Raw genomic sequence first — 20,000 nt, 5'->3', positions numbered from 1 at the left:
TGTGTGTGTGTGTGTGTGTGTGTGTGTGTGTGTGTTGTCTGTGTGTGTGTTGTCTCGTGTGTGTGTGTGTGTGTGTGTGTGTGTGTGTGTGTGTGTGTGTGTGTGTGTTGTCTCGTGTGTGTGTGTGTGTGTGTGTGTGTGTGTGTGTGTGTGTGTGTGTGTGTGTGTGTGTGTGTGTGTGTGTGTGTGTGTCTGTGTGTGCGTTGTCTCGTGTGTGTGTGTGTGTGTGCATGTGCGTGACACACACTAATCTTCACTTACTCCGACTCAGCCGATAAGAACATTCTCCTGCTCGACGTCACAACACAAAACACAAACTTGAAACCTCGTCCATAATCAGACACCACCATCACTTCAACATTTCCCGACAATTCCAGCTCTCCCTTCCACTTCTTCTTTGATTTATCCACGTAGTACTCGAACAAAAGATTACCATCAGCCTTCCGCCGCAACACAAACCACCGAGTCTTCCAACTCTGGTGCACAAACAAGAAGTGCAGTTGAACAATTAAGGTAACAGACAGACAGACAGACAGACAGACAGAGTCAAAAATAGACAGACAAACAGACAGACAGACAGACAGACAAACAGACAGAAACACAGACGGACAGACAGACAGAAACAGACAGACAGACAGAAACAGACAGACAGACAGAAACAGACAGACAAAAAGACGAAAGACAAGCAGACGGACAGACAGACAAACAGACATACAGACAGCTAGACAAACAGAGAGACATACAGCCATACAGACAGAAACACAGACAAACAACCAGACAGACAGGCAAATGGACAGACATACACACAGGAACACAGACAGACAACCAGACAGACAGACAAATGGACAGACAGACAACCAGACAGACAGACAAACGGACAGACAGACAGACAGAAACACAGACAGACAGAAACACAGACAGACAAAAACACAGACAGACAAAAAGACGGAAGACAAGCAGACGGACAGACAGACAGAGACAGACAGCTACACAAACGGACAGACAGACAGGCATACAGGCAGAAACACAGACAAACCAGACAGACAGACAAATGGACAGACATACAGACAACCAGACAGAGACAACCAGACAAACAGACAGACAGACAGACAGACAACCAGACAGAGACAACCAGACAGAGACAACCAGACAGACAGACAAACAGACAGACAGACAGACAGACAGACAGACAAACACATAAACAAACAAACAGACAAAGACAGACAACCAGACAGACAGACAAACAGACAGACAGACAGACAGACAGACAGACAAAGACAAACAAACAGACAAAGACAGACCAGCAGACAGGCAGAAAAACAAACAGACAGACAGACATACTAACTACTAAGGCCACATGCCATTAGCCAAGTCAATGCAAATAGTATTGCATACTAAATAAGTCACTTAGAAAGTTGTCGAGGTTTGGGGGCCACGAAGCTTACAATATTGTGCAACATAATTATGCTTGATTGCATTCAGGAGTAATGCAGTGCATGAGGCAGGAACAGTTCATGGGGAGCGATGGCCACTTTGGCTCCCACTGTTCCTATAACATGATCACATCTATATATATATATATATATGTGTGTGTGTGTGTGTGTGTGTGTGTGTGTGTGTGTGTGTGTGTGTGTCGGGTCTGTGTGTCTTGTGTGTGTTTTTTTGTGTGTGAGTGTGTGTATGTGTCGTGTATGTTGTGTGTGTGTGTGTGTGTGTGTGTGTGTGTGTGTGTGTGTGTGTGTGTGTGTGTGTGTGTGTGTGTCGGGTCTGTGTGTCTTGTGTGTTTTTGTGTGTGAGTGTGTGTATGTGTCGTGTATGTTGTGTGTGTGTGTGTGTGTGTGTGTGTGTGTGTGTGTGTGTGTGTGTGTGTGTGTGTGTGTGTGTGTGTGTGTGTGACATCTAGTCCGACTAGTCCAGCCATAGCCAGACCGGTTTTTGGAAACGCACTTTCACCAGACACTCAATAGCACCAACTCCGTTCTAATGATATAGCGGATTAAATAAGTAATATACTTCTTCTCATGCCAGTATTTCTGTTCGCGCTGACTTTGCGCTTTGAAAATCTGTAACAACTTCTGCGCAAGGGCGGACAGTGACAATCTTGGTATCATTCGAAACGGCAAGTTCCCGGATTTTCTATAGTTAGGGTAACGAAGGCGTGTGCATTGCACAGGCGGTTTGATAAGGTTTTTGCATATCAAGAGCGGGTAGGATTCTAAACCCATTAAGAAGGATGTTGTACAACGAGAATGCTGGTAATAGAGGAAGTAGCCAATTAGCAAGATCACTAAACGGTCCGCTGCGTCGACATCAACACAGTTGCTCTTGTTTCGCGAGAAGTTGCTTGGTATTTCTGACTCCTCTTCTCGTTCTGTTTCATCTTGATAGCCTGCAACTTCCTCTACTGTAACCTAATATTTTCTATTGTAATATTACCTCTAAATTGTATAGTTAGTGGGATATCACTTAACATCTGAGTGTGGTAAACAAATAGAGCTGCATCATAGGGCGCGTTCGATTTACGGTCCTAGAACTAGAATCAACGGGGTGAACAAATAACTTGCGTTCGATTTGCTGGAATTCTAAAATTTTTAGTTCTAGAACTGCCGGAACGACTCCAACAGTTCGAACTCTAAACCTGGAACTGCGGCACGACTACGTCCTATTATCGTCTGATTACCCGGACGTTTCCGCGAGAACTTACACCTGACGCTACCATCGACCTGTTCCTGACTTCAAGTGAGATTCTACGTCAGGATTGAAGACCATCAGGAGTTTCTAGCATCTCAATTGAGCAGTCACCGTCCCCGGAATCTAGCGAAGACGTTACTCTAGTAGTCCTGCGGCGACGACAGATGGTCTGGACCAGAGACTGAACTGAACTGCTGCAACGATAGCCACTTTGTCGGTGCTGCCATTACGTTGAATCTGCGCATACTCGTGCATAGTTTACGGTAGCATTAGCATTCGATTTAACCTCTAGTTCTGTCAGTTGTAATAGTTCTAAGACACACCCGGTTCCAGTTCGAAAACCGTAAATCGAACGGGTCCATAGTCACTTCCGACCGCGAAGTCAACGCGGACAGAGAGCGCCCTTTCGCCAAACCGGTCATGCTTCATCTGTTGTAAGCGACTTGTAATAACACGAATGTTGCCATTTACGCCCACTTGTATACACAAACAACAAAATGACGTCGCCTTTCACTTTCAACCGGAAACCTCCCGGAACAATCTATACCCCATAATCCGACCAACAGGAATAACGTACGCTACTCCATTCCACACGGGCAACCTACAACCACAACTTCATTTCAAGCCATACGGCCACAAACGACGCAGCCATACTTCCACGTATAGCGCGCGCTAAACAATACCTCCTGGAACAATTCCTTAACCCATAAACAATCCGACCGGCAGGGATAACGCACACTACCCTAGTCAACACTGGCAACCTACAATCACGACTTCATCTCAAGCCATACCGTCACAAACGACGCAGCTATATTTCCACATTTAGCGCGCGCTACAGCGTAACCGGAACCCGCGACTTCCGCATTCCGAAGCCAAACAAGCCAACCAAGAGAGTAGGTAGACACATACGCAAATGACGCTAGAGATCAGTTGCAAAGTCGCTTATAAACGATCCCTCAACAGAGCAGATGCTCGTTTAATAGGCAAACCTGTGTGTTGAAAAGATCACACAGGGGGAGAAAGCGTGGGCGTCTGTAAGGTAAGCGAATCCGTCTAGAGCTCGAGCAGACCGGACGCACGTCTAGCATGCTAGCCGCTCATACAAGTATCTACGTGTGATGCCTTCTAGACATTCGAGAGTCTACATTGAGGTGGCGGCAAGCGGCCGGCATGTTATTTATGCGCGCCACTCTGCAGTCTTCGCGAGTTCGACTTCTTATCGATGTCCATACCTTGAGAGAGGACTTGTCGTCTTGCGGAGATTTGTGGAGCAATCCTTCTGCGATGATAGTCGATGCCATCCGATCAGCGGGGCAAGCGACGTGCTGGTGCTAACGCGCGTCTGACAGGGTGCGCACGCGCACTACTTGCCACGCTGGATTTTTAATAAATTTCAGGTGCGAATTTTAAGATTTTTAAAAGTACTTGTATATATTATTGTTAATATAAATTTTAACATTACATTTTAATTTTAGGCGCGAATTTGAGATTAATTGGTAAGTACCTGTATTTATCATTAATATTAATTTTAACACTACATTTTAATATATATATATATATATATTATATATACGTATATATATAGCCGTTTCCAGTTATGGCTGTTTGTTTTACCCTCTTGTATTGGAATCATACGGAGTGTGGGCTGCACATAGTCTGGAGGTGTTGAGATCAATTGTCAAGAAGTCTCTTCTATCATCTGGCTTGTCTCTGGGCCAAGCTTTCAGGCAATTTCACGAACAGTTATCTGAACCATATATTTTTATATAAACTCACCTACGTGGATATCTAACACACGTTATTCAAAAAACATGTCTGTACGATCTAAAGCCAGTCTACGAAGTATCATTTTGGCGTTATATAGCCAGAGTTTCACCGACAGTTGACAGTTGAAGACATTATAGCAAATGGGCAAGAAAACATCAAATTGAGATACTGAATAGATTGAGTGTACTATATAACTAAATGTACGCGTACATGGAATTTATGGATGTTACATATGACATAGACAATGAATGATTCATTAAGCAGTTTGTACCATTATGACATCAGGAATATGTTTACAGATGAACTCGCTTCCGTTTTGATGTGTAATGTAATCGGTATACCTTCCGTGATGCCCCTCCTTGGCTTCTGTATCTACATAAACGTTTGCCGCAATTCCCACACTGCCAGCTATTGCTTTTCCTACTCTAGATAACCTGCCCTCTGTACCGTTATCTGCATTAAATATGTGAAAGGAATTTGTTCTTGAAACCGCAGTTGTAGTTTTCTTTGATATTAATAAGCACAGAATTTAAATTTAATTGCACGACAATTTGTGGTAACGCGCGTTAAATTTTTTATCATTGACATCAATAAAGTAAAATATATAAATTTATATCAACGCAAACGTAGGTTTTTAAAAATTGTTATCTGCGCAATACAACATCAAGGACTCTGGAGTAAACATTCATGTTGCTCAATGCCACGCCCACTGCCACCCCTAAGTGTCCGTTCACTTACAATCAGATTTTATGAAACTTGCAGTGATCAGTTAGATAATTGCGTAATTAATTAATTTTAATTAATTAATTAATAATTTAATCAATAATTTAATTAATTTTATTTGATATCAAATTTAATTTATTTTAATTAATAATTTAATTAATTTCTTTTAATAATTTAATTAATTTTATTTGATATTAAATTTAATTAATATTAATTAATAATTTAATTAACAACATCTTGCATGCAAACGACAGTCAGCGTGACAAACTTACAGTACAAATTAATATTAATGATTTAAATATATTTAATTAAATTAAATTAATTAAATACAAGAATCACTTCCGGTTAAAAAAAGTCCCAAAATCCGCAATTTCCTTCACAATGCATACATTCCAAATACTTATAAATAAATAATTAATACATTTAATTAGTTAGGATGGCAGTGGCATTTTCGTTCCTGTTCACGTCGTTGACGGGATGAGTTTCTGTCTTGACGATCTCTGGTGTGCTTGTTGAGTGTCGTTCCGGTTCAATGCGCATCATTCTACGCTTGGACTGTCGATGTCTGATGAATGCAGCGACAATTGCTGTGACCAATAGTAAACCGCCTGATAGAGATAATACAATACAATGAGACTAGTGTGTCTAGTGCATGTAGACTAGTGGTGTGGATATTTGAAAGACGTGAAATCAGACACTGCAACAGAGTCCGTCTGTGTGTCTGTTTGTGTGTCTGTCTATCTGTCTGTCTGTGTGTCTGTCTGTCTGTTTGCTTGTGTGTCTGTCTGTGCGTCTGTTTGTGTGTCTGTCTGTCTGTCTGTCTGTGTGTATGTGTTTCTGTCTGTGTGTCTGTTTGTCTGTCTGTCTGTGCGTCTGTCTGTCTGTGTGTCTGTCTGCCTGTGCGTCTGTCTGTCTGTTTGTCTGTCTGCCTGTCTGTCTGTCTGTCTGTCTGTCTGTCTGTCTGTGTGTCTGTGTCTGTATCTGTGTGTATGTATGTGTGTCTGTCTGTCTGTCTGTCTGTCTGTGTGTCTGTTTGTGTTCGTCTGTGTCTATGTCTGTATGTCCATCTGAATGCCTGTCACTCAGTTTGTCTGTCTGTCCGTCCGTCCGTCAGTCCGTCTGTCTGTCTGTCTGTCCATCTGTCTGTCTGCCTGTCTGTCCATCTGTCAGTCTGTCTGGTTAATCCATTAGGCGTGAATTGATGAACAGAGTAATGGACTAACGTGGATTTGTTTACTTTTGAAAATTTACTTGTTTTATCTCTTGAAGTTTAAATCAATAAAACAATCTGTCTGTCTGCCTGCCTGATAACAACAAAGAAGGTAATAGAACGTCATCAAAAGCTTGTTCCAAGCATTACACATACACAAACAGCACACACACACACACACACACACACACACACACACACACACACACACACACACACACACACACAAGAAGATGAGACTCAATACACTGTGTTGGTAACAGAGTTGCCATCAGATCACAATTGCAGTACTGTTGATGGTGAACGCAACAGGCATGATTGTGGTGTGTGTGTGTGTGTGTGTGTGTGTGTGTGTGTGTGTGTGTGTGTGTGTGTGTGTGTGTGTGTGTGTGTGTGTGTGTGTGTGTGTGTGTGTGTGTGTGTGTGTGTGTTAACGTACCTAGAGCACCTAGAGCAATTCCTGCTGTTTCTTCACTGCTCAATGATAAACCCTCAGAGATGGTTTCGTTGCGTTCTGATATGGTTGGGTGGACTATGAAGCATAAAGCATGATATCAACACACACACACACACACACACACACACACACACACACACACACACACACACACACACACACACACACACACACACACACACATACACACACACAGACACTCACAGACACACACACCCACACAGACACACAGACACACACACAGACACACACACAATTTCCTGCGCATGCGCACAACTCAATCCACACACCTTCAGTCACTGGTCCAACTGACAAAGTCCCATTGACGCAACCCTCATCAGTCACATTACAGTACTTCCCAGTCAGACACTCCGAACACACACAGACGTAACCTCCTTCCCGCACGACACACTCCGAATCGTTCGAACACAAATGATCACCACCACACGCCTCACTGACACTCACACGTACGTCACAATCAATCCCACCAAAACCTGCCAGACACATGCAAGTGTACGTCCCATTGTGTGCATGTGCATAACACGTGGCATTCAACACACACGGACTAGACGCACACACATCGTCTACTGCTGTCTCACACAGACGTCCAGTGTATCCAACTCTACAGATGCATTCAAATGCGGGGGCGTGTCCAACGCAGGTGCCTCCATTGGTGCAAATCACAGACCCGCAGTAGTCAACGTACGACTCACAGTAAACACCAGTATATCCGTTTGCGCATGCGCAATAAATCTGATCAAATCTCTGATGACAAGTGGCATTGCTGCTGCACGGATTGGACGCACAACCTGTGGTGATGTCACAACGAGCTCTAGCCACACCGTCCGGGCATAGACACGTAATGGTGTCATTGTGAGCCACACACATTGACCCATTTCCACACGGATTGATATCAATGCACTTTCTGCTTTTGTCGGCCGATTGATTGCAGTGCTGGCCTGTGAGATTATCCGGGCAATAGCAGCTGTACATATCAACCGATGGTCCGTTGAAGCACGTAGCATCAACAGGACAAGGATTAGACAGACACTCGTTGATATCCATCTCACAATGAATTCCCGTATATCCGCGTGCGCATGCGCATTTATATTGATTGACGTCATCGATGCAATGCCCACCGTTCAAGCATGGACGTGATGCACACTCGAGTACGTCTGTGTGGCAGTGAGTCCCCGTATAACCCGGATAACAAACGCATCTGTATGCATCGAGTTCGTCCACACATTCAAGTGTACCGACCGAATGGCAGCCGTTTGTCTCGCATTCATCTACATTTGTTTCGCATGTCTCTCCTGTTGTTCCGGCAATGCAATAGCATGTCCAGCCGTCAAGCATGTCAAAGCATGTGCCGTCGTTCAGACACGGTGATGATGCACACTGATTGATATCAATACTACACGTGTCACCAGTAAATCCTTCGTCACATATACAGTTGAAGCGATTGATGCCGTCAATGCATGAACCATTGATGCATGGTGATAATGCGCACTCATTGATATCAATATTACACGTGTCACCAGTAAGTCCCTCGTCACATATACAGTTGAAGTAATCGATGTTGTCAATGCATGATCCATTGATGCATGGTAATGATGCACACTCATTGATATCAATACTGCATGTATCACCAGTAAACCCATCATCACACATACAGTTGAACCCATTGATATCATCAACACATAAACCATTAGTGCATGGTGATGACACACACTCGTTAATATCAACACTGCATGTATCATCAGTAAATCCATCGTCACACACACAATTAAATCCATTGATACAGTCGAGGCATGAACCATTGATGCATGGTGATGAAGCACACTCATTAATATCAACACCGCACCTATCACCAGTAAACCCATCGTCACATGAGCAATTGAAATAATTGATGCCATCGAGACAAGAACCATTGATACATGGTGATGAAACACACTCGTTAATATCAACACTGCAAGTATCACCAGTAAATCCATCGTCACACATACAGTTGAATCCATTGATACCATCAATGCAAGAGCCATTGATGCATGGTGATAATGCACACTCATTAATATCAACATTGCATATATCACCAGTAAATCCATTGTCACACATACAATTGAAGCGATTGATACCATCAAGGCATGAACCATTAATGCATGGTGATGGAATACACTCATTAATATCAACATTGCATATATCACCAGTAAACCCATCCTCACATATGCAACTAAATTGATCGACACCATCGAGACACAAACCATTGATACATGGTGATGATGCACATTCATTAATATCAACACTGCAAGTATCACCAGTAAATCCATCGTCACACATACAGTTGAATCCATTGATACCATCAATGCAAGAGCCATTGATGCATGGTGATAATGCACACTCATTAATATCAACATTGCATATATCACCAGTAAACCCATTGTTACATATGCAATTAAATCCATTGACACCATCAATGCAAGAACCATTGACACACGGATTTGAATCACAATCATTGATATCAATAGAACACGTGACTCCCATAAATCCTTCCCGACAGAGACAATCATACGAAGCAATCCCATCAACACACGTGCTGCCGTTTGAACATTCATGTTGCAAACAATCATTGATATCAATAGAACACGTGACTCCTGTAAATCCTTCCCGGCACAGACAATCATATGAAGCAATCCCATCAACACATGTGCTGCCATTTGAACATTCATGTTGCAAACAATCATTGATATCAATAGAACACGTGACTCCTGTAAATCCTTCCCGACACAGACAATCATACGAAGCAATCCCATCAACACACGTGCTGCCATTTGAACATTCATGTTGCAAACAATCATTGATATCAATAGAACACGTGACTCCTGTAAATCCTTCCCGACACAGACAATCATACGAAGCAATCCCATCAACACATGTGCTGCCATTTGAACATTCATGTTGCAAACAATCATTGATATCAATAGAACACGTGACTCCTGTAAATCCTTCCTGACACAGACAATCATACGAAGCAATCCCATCAACACACGTGCTGCCATTTGAACATTCATGTTGCAAACAATCATTGATATCAATAGAACACGTGACTCCTGTAAATCCTTCCCGACACAGACAATCGTACGAAGCAATCCCATCAACACACGTGCTGCCATTTGAACATTCATGTTGCAAACAATCATTGATATCAATAGAACACGTGACTCCTGTAAATCCTTCCCGACACAGACAATCATACGAAGCAATCCCATCAACACATGTGCTGCCGTTTGAACATTCATGTTGCAAACAATCATTGATATCAATAGAACATGTGACTCCTGTAAATCCTTCCTTACACAGACAATCATATGAAGCAATACCATCAACACACGTGCTGCCGTTTGAACATTCGTGTTGCAAACAATCGTTGATATCAATAGAACACGTGACTCCTGTAAATCCTTCCCGACACAGACAATCATAGGAAGCAATACCATCAACACACGTGCTGCCGTTTGAACATTCGTGTTGCAAACAATCATTAATATCAACTGAACATGTGACTCCTGTAAATCCATTCGGACACAGACAAACTGACAAATTTCCCATGACGACGCACGTCCCGTTACTCACACATGGATCAATCACACACTCGGCCGTTTCGTTACAGAAACGACCCGTCGTTCCCAACGAGCATACGCACGTGTACTCACGAATGCCATCACGACAGACACTTGAATTCAAACACAGATTGTCCACACAATCGTCTACATTCGTCGAACAGTTAAAGTCCTCGAATCCCGGGGGACAGAGACAGAAGTAGGCGTCGACCTCGTCGACACACTGTCCACCGTTTGTGCACGGATTCGGATGGCATTTGTCCGTCTCGTTGCAGTACGCCCCTCTGTATCCGCGATCGCATTCGCATCTGTATCTCCCCACTTCGTCGACACACGAGCCGTTGATAGAACATAAGTGGGCGTGGCACTCATTGATATCAGTCCCACAACTGGATCCTGTAAACCCGTGAATACAATCGCATGAATACGAGTCGATACCGTCGATACATTTCGCTCCATTCTGACATGGAAATGAGAAACACTCGTTGATATTAACTCCACAACTGGGTCCTGTAAATCCGTGAATACAATCACACGAATACGAGTTGATACCGTCGATACATTTCGCTCCATTCTGGCATGGAAATGAGAAACACTCATTGATATCAACGGTGCATTTAGCACCCGTATATCCAGGACTACAAACGCACATAAACCCGTTGATCTGATTGATGCATGTTGATCCATTTGCGCATGGACTGGGACCACAATAGTCCGTCTCGTTGCAATAAACTCCTGCCCATCCGGGATCGCAGTCGCATCGATATCCATTCGGCAAGTAGACGCATGCGCCGTACACCGAGCATAGACTAGAATTGCACACGTTGATATCAAATTCGCAATTAGCGCCCGTAAATCCCGAGGGACAATGGCAGTTGTAGATATCAATGACGTGAGTACACGTGCCGTTATTGGTGCAGGGTTGAGATGCACACTCGTCTACATCAGTCTCACAGTCGACGCCAGAGTAGCCTTTGAGGCAATAGCAGGAATAGCCGTCCAGGAGATCAGTGCAGTCGGCGCCATGCTGACACGGAAGAGAGTCACACTCGTTTATATCTATATGTCACGTGATCAGCAAGGCAAGCTATACATGTGTATAGTAGTATGCAGTTTATATAATATATAAATTAATATAAATTAGAAATATTTATTTTTGATTTCATTAAATTTTTAATAATAGCAAACTAATTAACTGGTTTTAATAATTAATTAAAAACTCAAAATGACATTAATAAATAAGTATATTTCTAAATTAAAATTGTAAATTAAAATTTCAAAATTACATACATAATATTAATTAAATTATTAAAATTGATATTAACCATATATTAACATTAAATAAATTAGCACATTAATAATTATACATTAAAATTAAATAAGTTAATTATAATACTAATTTTATTAATATATTAATATTAATTATATATTAATATTAATATTAATAATAATTTATCTTTATCACACCACATCTGGTGTAGTTTCTTATTACTAATAAATATTAGTAATTAATACTAATATACAATTAATATTAATATCTAATTAATATTAATATCTAATTAATATTAATATATAATTAATATTAATATATATAATATATTAATGTTTTTCATGTATTACTATTAATTATAATGTAATAATTTTAATATATTTTGAAATTTTTATTTTAATATAATTTATAGTCATACTAATTGTATATAATTAATATAAACGATTAATTTTAATTTATATCTAAAACAATCTCTTATTTTTAAAAGTAAAAATAAAAATATCATATTGTTAATAATTTACAATCTGAAACATTAAATATTTTAAATAATTTTAATTACAAAAATATAATTTAATTAGTTATTTAATAATGTATTAATAAACTACAAAACTAATATTAATATATAAATCTATTAATTTAATTAATTAAGATATTGATTTTTATTTTATTAATACATTAACATTAGTTTAACAAATTTATTAATATATTATAATTAAAATTAATGTAGAATCAATACTAATGTATTAATTTAATTAATTTAAATATATTAATACATAAATGTTAATATATAATTTATATTAATGTATAAATAAAACTATAAAAGCAATTCTAATATATTAATTTAGTTAATATTAATATAATAGTATAATTAATATCAAATTCATTTTATTATATTTACACATAACTAATAACACAAACACACACACACACACACACACACACACACACACACACACACACACACCAACCTGCCAACTGAATAGTGCAATTTGTGTCTGGCATTGCCCATCCATCAAGGCACTCCACAGTCCCATTACCGTTGCACATATAGTGACCTTCACTGTCATTTCTTGGCGAACAATAAACCGAACAATCATCACCATAATAGTCTACAGCACACGCGACCTTCCATCTTATGTCCAGTTGTCGACCGTGTAAGTCACTGAGAGTCAAGTTGCTGTATGAGTTGGAGATGGGAGCGAATGCTTCATCGTGACTGTTGAGCTCTGTGATGAGTTGTGTAGAGGTGGTGTATACTTCGATGGTCAAACCGAATGTTCCCTAGAGGGAGAGCTTGTTATGCAGCATTGTATCATGTATGCTTGCCTCTTTAGAGTTATGTCATTGTGATGTGCCAGTGTGTGATGTTGATTACACGCACGCACGCACGCACGCACGCATGCATACACGCACGCACACACGCACGCACGCACACACAAACATGCGCACGCGCGCGCGCGCGCACACACACACACACACACACACACACACACACACACACACACACAAGTAAGCAAGCAGGCAGATGATAGCTGACAAACTGAAAGTCAGACAGACAGACAGATCCCGGATGAAGAACTGGCCGTTATGATAATTTGAACACTCGTTTCAAAGGATTTGAAATAGACATTCATGTCATGTCTCGTGGTGAACAATGTCCGTTTCCATACTGTCAGATGTCAGGATCTGTACAGCGTGTTTTAAGCCACATCCGTGATGTTCATGATTCCTCTCTTCTACCGTCATCTTTTATCGACCGTCTTCACCTACGTCAATGCGGCAGCTGTAAAAAGTGGTTTCTGAAACTTGCGCAACACAAGTCAAAATGTCCTGATCGTAAGATGAAACCTGACAAGAACACAAGTCATGAAACGTGTCAAGCAACAGATCAAGATCTCACTGAAAACATGCTAGATGTAGCCCGTAATTTGTCTGAAGATCATACCCATGATCGGGCGCTTTCTGAAGTTCCTTCAGTTCCTGTGGATGATCAAATTTCTTGCAAAGATCAAGCGTGGTCTTTTATACGGGACATCTCGGTAAATGACATTCTTTGTGCTTACCTTCCTCCTATTGTTCGTGGCATTTCACCATCTCTGAAATCGCTATTCCTGGATTGTTGTGATATTTCTTTGACCAAAATCCTTCAAGACCCCAGTGATGATGTTGGCTGGAAACTGTTTCTGTTAATACCCAGGATGATTCTGTGCCATCGTAGAGGAGGTATTTCTGCAATTAGGCAGGCAAGGTCAAAATTTCTTTTGTTTCTCAATTTTCAATGGGAGCAGCTTCTAAGTCTGCAGACATCGTCTTCTCTCAAGCATCCATCAAAGGACTCACAACTCGGTCTGAATCATCAGAAAGCTCTTCGGCTAGTTAGATGTGGAGAACTATCTCGAGCAGCTAAATTGCTTGTGAGCCCTGGTCTTGCTTCTGTTTCTGACGAAACAGTTTTGAAACTTGCTTCCAAGCATCCAACTAGACTAAAAGATGTGTTGTGTTTCGATGACAGTTTGCCTCAACCAATCAATCTTTCTGAATCATTATTCTTTGCTACTCTCACTAAACTTCCAAAATGTTCTGGATCTGGTCCTTCCGGTTGGAACTTTGAACATTTCAAAATATTGGCAAGCAGATCTACTACTGCTGAGAAGTTCTTTGCTGTTTGTGAACAGCTCGCAAGAGGAGACGTTCCAAAGAGTGTTGTAAAGTTACTGTCAGCCTCACGTCTCATAGCTCTCCCCAAACTCAATGGAGATGTAAGGCCAATCGCTATCGGCGAATGTATTCGACGACTTACTGCCAAAGTTCTGTGTCTTCAAAAGAAGGAGTCTTTTGCTGCCTATTTCTCGCCCCTTCAGCATGGTGTAGCCATTGAGGGAGGATCAGAACTTTTGCTTCACCATCTCAGTGTGCTTGCTGAAGCTCACCCTGACTGGGTTGTTTTAAAGACAGATTTGAAAAATGCTTTCAACTCAGTGGAACGATCCCACTTGTTACCTGAGGTGGCAAAAATATTTCCTGACATTTACCGTCACGTCCATCAAATGTATGCTGAGTTTAGTCCTCTAGTTTTCAACGATGGTCACAATGCTCACTTGCTGCAATCACAGGAAGGAGTTCACCAGGGCGATCCTCTTGGCCCAATGCTGTTTTCTGTCGCCTTACACCCATACCTTGTGGATCTTCAAGAAAGCCATCCATCGACCAGAGTTCTAGCATACCTAGATGATATGTTTTTCATTGGCCCCTTGGATGATGTTATTACATGCCTGGATGATGTGGAATCCAGTTTGAAGAAAATTGGTCTTAATATTGCTATTGAAAAATGTGAGCTATTTTGCAATGGTCTTACAACACCTCCTTGTCTCAACAGGGCCATTAGAGTTGTATCATCTGGAATTGACATCCTGGGAATCCCTATTGGGCAACAGCAGTATGTCACAGAATCTTGTTTGGACATCGCAAAATCAGGCCAGAGCCTTTGTGAGCAGATTTCATCTCTTAACGATCCTCAATCTGGAATGTTACTACTACGCTACTGTCATGTGCCTCGCATTAATCATATGGCACGGTCAGTGTGTCCTACTCAGCTAAGGTCTGCAGCTAGGTTTCATGATCAGCTGACAAAAGAAACCTTTTTGCAATTGGTTAGTTTTCGCAATATAGAAAATGACCAATGGCTGCAAGCAACTTTGCCCGTTCGCAATGGTGGGTTTGGGATGACATCAATAGAAACAACGTGTCATATTGCATTTGTATCCAGCTGGGCTCACTCTTTAAGTCGTCTTCCTCATTTGTTTGGAGATCTCACTAGTCCAATCAAGAACATCTCTTGTCCAATCCCAAGTTGTACTTCTGTTGGATCCATTAGTCATCAGCTTCATCTCGCTCTACCTGAAGACAAATCTCTAGCTGATCTGATGTGTAACACTAAAAAGTTACAACAAAAATTGAACTTGCAAAGAACTGACAACATTGTATCTTCTATTCTTGCAAACCCTCAATCTAAGCGTTCTTCTGCAAGATTTAGGTCTCTTCAGGGAACAGGAGCAGGTGCGTGGCTTGACTCAATACCACAATCAGCGAAGTTTGCATTAAAGCCTGGCGAGTTTCGTCTTGCAACACGCTTGAGACTGGGTTGTGAAATGCCCTTGGGATCTGTTGTGTCAACCTGTGAATGCGGAAAAGATGTTGACAGAGATGGCTATCACCTTCTAACATGCAAGAGCGGGGGCGGACCTGTCTGGACTCACGAAACACTGTCCAGTGTATGGAGCAGCTGCCTACAACAACTTAAAATGACACACCAAAGGGAACCAAGGAATTGCTACATTAATAGTAATGATAGACCTGATATCATTGCATTTGATGCACAATCTGGTTGCGATATCGAATTGGACATTTCTGTGGCTCACCCATGGGCACAACAGATTCTTTCTCAAGCAGCTTTGGAAGATGGTGCAGCTGCATCCAAAAGAGAGCTTGAAAAGGCACAGAAATATGGTGGTGAGTGGAACATGTGGGGTCGCACCTCTAACTGCATTGCCTTGGTTTTCGAACATTTTGGAAGATGGGGACAAGATGCTGTTGACTTTCTCAATCGCTTGTCACACCAGTCAACAGATGAAGATGGAAGATCAAATGGCAGAGAGTTCAAGACGTACTGGCGTCGCTGTTTATCAATAGCTTTACAAAGATGCAATGCTAATGTTTTATGTAAAAAATTAGGAAGAGTAGTACGATCAAAGGACTCAACTGAACCGTGTTTTGCTAATTAGATAGATTGATAAAGTAGCCCATTATGGGCTCTTAGACTTTGTGATTTTAGTTCTAATTGTCTTAGACTGTAATAGCGATGATGTGTGAAAATATATGTATTGACAGACAGACAGACAGACAGACAGACAGAGACAGACAGATCGACACACAGACAAAATCAAGTTTATTGTCAACAATCTTCACTACTATAACAGTTGCTGTTAAAACGAAATGTTCTACCTATAGTCCACGACTATTGCTAATGTGCAAAACATTGTATGTCTCTATCTATTCCCAAAGCATTGTCATCTCCTAATGTGTGCACGGAAAGCCTTAACAGCTTCCGCAAAATACAGACACACAAACACACAGACAGACAAACAGACAGACAGACAGACAGACAGACTCACTGACAAACAGACAGACAGACAGAGAGACAAGACACACAAACACTCAGACAGACAGGGAGACAGACAAGACAGACAGACAGACAGACAGACAGACAGAGAGACAGACAAACAGACAGACACATGGACAAACACATAGACAGACAGACAGACAGACAGACAGTTTAATTAATTGGTTATTAATCATAAAATAGTACTGTACAGTGTACCCTATCGACATATAGACTCGTAACCCAAAAAATTCCCCCGCGCTTTCGTCATTCCCGGATGTTGGCGTGGATTGAACTTCCGGGAATGAGCGCTGGCCACGAGTCTACACAAATTGTAACCTAAAGTCTACAACACAAATGTCCGTCACATTTCTCTATACAAATTCATTACATACCGGCCATTCTCCCGCTGTCGCAATGTCGACGGGATTCCTAACTTCCTTCTCATTGTTTGCCATTGTAAACTCATGTCGTCTCACTGTCTCATTTCCCACGGCTGTGATTGTGAATGTGCGTGTGCGTATGACGGACAGACACGAAGAGACGTTGACAAACGAGGAGTTAAACGTTCGATGGCAAATCGACAAGTAGGTTGTGCATGAGGTCTCGCAGTTGGGACTGATTTCTGAAGCATTGCAGCAAGAACCGTTGGACAGCTGATGCAGTGAGGTGCTGTAGGTGATAAGCTGCAACTGGAGTGTTGATCTTGAGTCCGCCTGAACGTAAGAATTTGTATCAAGGACAGACGAATAGACAGACAGATGAAGAGATGGACAGACACGTAAACAGAATAATGGACAAACAAAGAAACAGACAATGAGACGGAAAAACACACGGACAGACAGACAGATGAAGAGATGGACAAGCACGTAAACAGACTAATGGACAGACTAAGAGACAGACAGGCGATGAGATGATGAAATGGACACATGGACAGAGACAACAAAACGGACAAACATATGGACAGAGAGAAAGACAAACAAACACGTAAACAGACTAATGGACAAACAAAGAGACATACAGATGATGAGACGGACAAACACATGGATAGACAGAAAGACAGACAAACAACAAAACGGACAAAAATATGGACAGGCTAAAAGATACACACACGCACTCACCCACACACCACATACACACACAAACACCACACACACACACACACACACACACACACACACACACACACACACACACACACATGAACACACACACACACACACACACACACACACACACACACACCACACACACACACACACACACACACACACACACACACACACACACACACATGAACACACACACACACACACACACACACACACACACACACACACACACACCACACACACACACACACACACACACACACACACACACACACACACACACACACACACACACACACACACACACACACACACACACACACACCACACACACACACACACACACACACACACCACACACACACACACACACACACACACACACACACACACACCACACACACACACACACACACACACACACACACACACACACACACACCACACACACACGCCACACACACACACACACACACACACACACACACACACACACGCCACACACACACACACACACACACACACACACACACACACACACACGCCACACACACACACACACACACACACACACACACCACACACACACACACACACACACACACACACACACACACACGGCAGTTTCCATGCAGTCTCATATGCACACAACACTCAACACCAAATCACAATCAACCACTCCATCATCCTCACCACTGCGCACACCAGTGCAGCAGACATCAGCAGGCACACATACACACAGCAGTACTTCTCCACCACACGACAAACCGTTCCACCTTCCATCTCTCTCAGACTCTCTCCTTCACCGACCACCAGAATGCGCCAACATGCAATCCACCAACTCGATCTCACACTTTGCAACAAGCAGAGAGGCTGCAATGCTCAACACTCCCAGCAGGCGGACCGCTTGCACACAAACGCCCCTCCTAATGTATGCATACGTTGCATGTATGCATGCATGCCCCCACATCACGTGATGCTAACTGCTCACGTTTAGAGTGAGGAGCCACACCGTTTGCATGCACGAGCGGCTGAAAAAACGGTTTAGAACTAAGTGATTATGTCAGGACAAGGTCACGTGACCTGGTTGAAGGAATCTCAAAAGTATGAGGCACACGTTAGTGATACAAACATCGAACATTTAATGATACAAAAGGCAGAGATTGCCATAGAAAATAGATAATATCCTCAAATACATTATGTATGAAGGTTGACTTTGTTGCAGCTTGTTGTGTTCTGTAGAGGCTTGAGATGTTGTCCTCGTCTTCTTCGTATTTATTGCTCTGTGGACAGAAGAGGGAATTTATCTGGTGGTGTAGTAGTGTGAGTGTGCGTGCGTTGGTGCGTGGGAAATAGGAGTGATACAGTTTGTTGATGTCTGTATAAATTATTTCTACCTTCCTGAATGTGTGTGTGGTGTGTGTGTGTGTGTGTGTGTGTGTGTGTGTGTGTGTGTGTGTGTGTGTGTGTGTGTGTGTGTGTGTGTGTGTGTGTGTGTGTGTGTGTGTGTGTGTGTGTGTGTGTGTGTGTGTGTGTGTGTGTGTGTGTGTGTGTGTGTGTGTGTGTGTGTGTGTGTGTGTGTGTGTGTGTGTGTGTGTGTGTGTGTGTGTGTGTGTGTGTGTGTGTGTGTGTGTGTGTGTGTGTGTGTGTGTGTGTGTGTGTGTGTGTGTGTGTGTGTGTGTGTGTGTGTGTGTGTGTGTGTGTGTGTGTGTGTGTGTGTGTGTTTCTGTGTGTCATTCTGTCTGTCAGTTTGTGTGTCTGTCTCGCTGTCTTTCTGTGTGTCTATCTGTCTGTCTGTCTGTTTGTCTGTGTGTCTGTCTGTCTTTTTGTCTGTCAGTTTGTCTGTGTGTGTCTGTGTGTCTGTCTGTCAGTTTGTGTGTCTGTCTGTCTGTCTTTTTGTCTGTCAATTTGTCTGTCTGTCAGTTTGTGTGTCTGTCTGTCTGTCTGTGTATCTGTCTGTGTCTTCCTATCTGTCAGTTTGTGTGTCTGTCCATC

The 20,000-nt window shown here is 42.1% G+C and overlaps 3 protein-coding genes across 4 annotated transcripts in view; all 3 read right to left on the bottom strand.

Annotated features, from left to right (window-relative positions):
• Positions 1-4,014, bottom strand: part of LOC134187982 (uncharacterized) — a 23,684-nt gene extending 19,670 nt beyond the window's left edge. The window contains exons 1-2 of the mRNA XM_062656167.1: positions 3,924-4,014; positions 262-476 (exon numbers count right to left, since the gene is read on the bottom strand). Of these exons, the coding sequence (XP_062512151.1) occupies positions 262-476; positions 3,924-3,992 (284 nt within the window). The 5' untranslated portion in view covers positions 3,993-4,014. The remainder of the gene's footprint in view (positions 1-261; positions 477-3,923) is intronic.
• A 1,511-nt stretch (positions 4,015-5,525) lies between these two features.
• LOC134188297 (neurogenic locus notch homolog protein 1-like) lies at positions 5,526-18,892 on the bottom strand. The gene is made up of 6 exons (XM_062656492.1): positions 18,699-18,892; positions 17,289-17,609; positions 12,704-13,016; positions 7,139-11,524; positions 6,831-6,923; positions 5,526-5,789 (listed from the first exon to the last, which is right to left on the bottom strand). Exons 1-6 carry the CDS (start codon positions 18,786-18,788, stop codon positions 5,605-5,607), a joined length of 5,388 nt encoding a protein of 1,795 aa, XP_062512476.1. The 5' UTR covers positions 18,789-18,892; the 3' UTR covers positions 5,526-5,604.
• A 244-nt stretch (positions 18,893-19,136) lies between these two features.
• Positions 19,137-20,000, bottom strand: part of LOC134187789 (tyrosine-protein kinase HTK16-like) — a 17,465-nt gene continuing 16,601 nt past the window's right edge. For both annotated transcript variants that reach the window (XM_062655943.1, XM_062655944.1), the window contains exon 24: positions 19,137-19,288. In XM_062655943.1, the coding sequence (XP_062511927.1) occupies positions 19,281-19,288 (8 nt within the window). In that variant the 3' untranslated portion in view covers positions 19,137-19,280. The remainder of the gene's footprint in view (positions 19,289-20,000) is intronic.

This window comes from Corticium candelabrum, chromosome 12 (genome assembly GCF_963422355.1).
Source record: "Corticium candelabrum chromosome 12, ooCorCand1.1, whole genome shotgun sequence".
NCBI classification, from domain to species: Eukaryota; Metazoa; Porifera; class Homoscleromorpha; order Homosclerophorida; family Plakinidae; genus Corticium; species Corticium candelabrum.
This window is presented reverse-complemented; position numbering and strand designations above follow the sequence as displayed.

Coding starts and splice junctions, on each gene's coding strand:
- LOC134188297 (XM_062656492.1), bottom strand. CDS start 18,788: ATGGAAGGTGGAACGGTTTGTCGTGTGGTGGAGAAGTACTGCTGTGTG. Junction 13,017..17,288: donor CGACAGCGGGAGAATGGCCG/GTATGTAATGAA, acceptor CTCTCCCTCTAG/GGAACATTCGGTTTGACCAT. Junction 6,924..7,138: donor AGTTGGACCAGTGACTGAAG/GTGTGTGGATTG, acceptor TATGCTTCATAG/TCCACCCAACCATATCAGAA.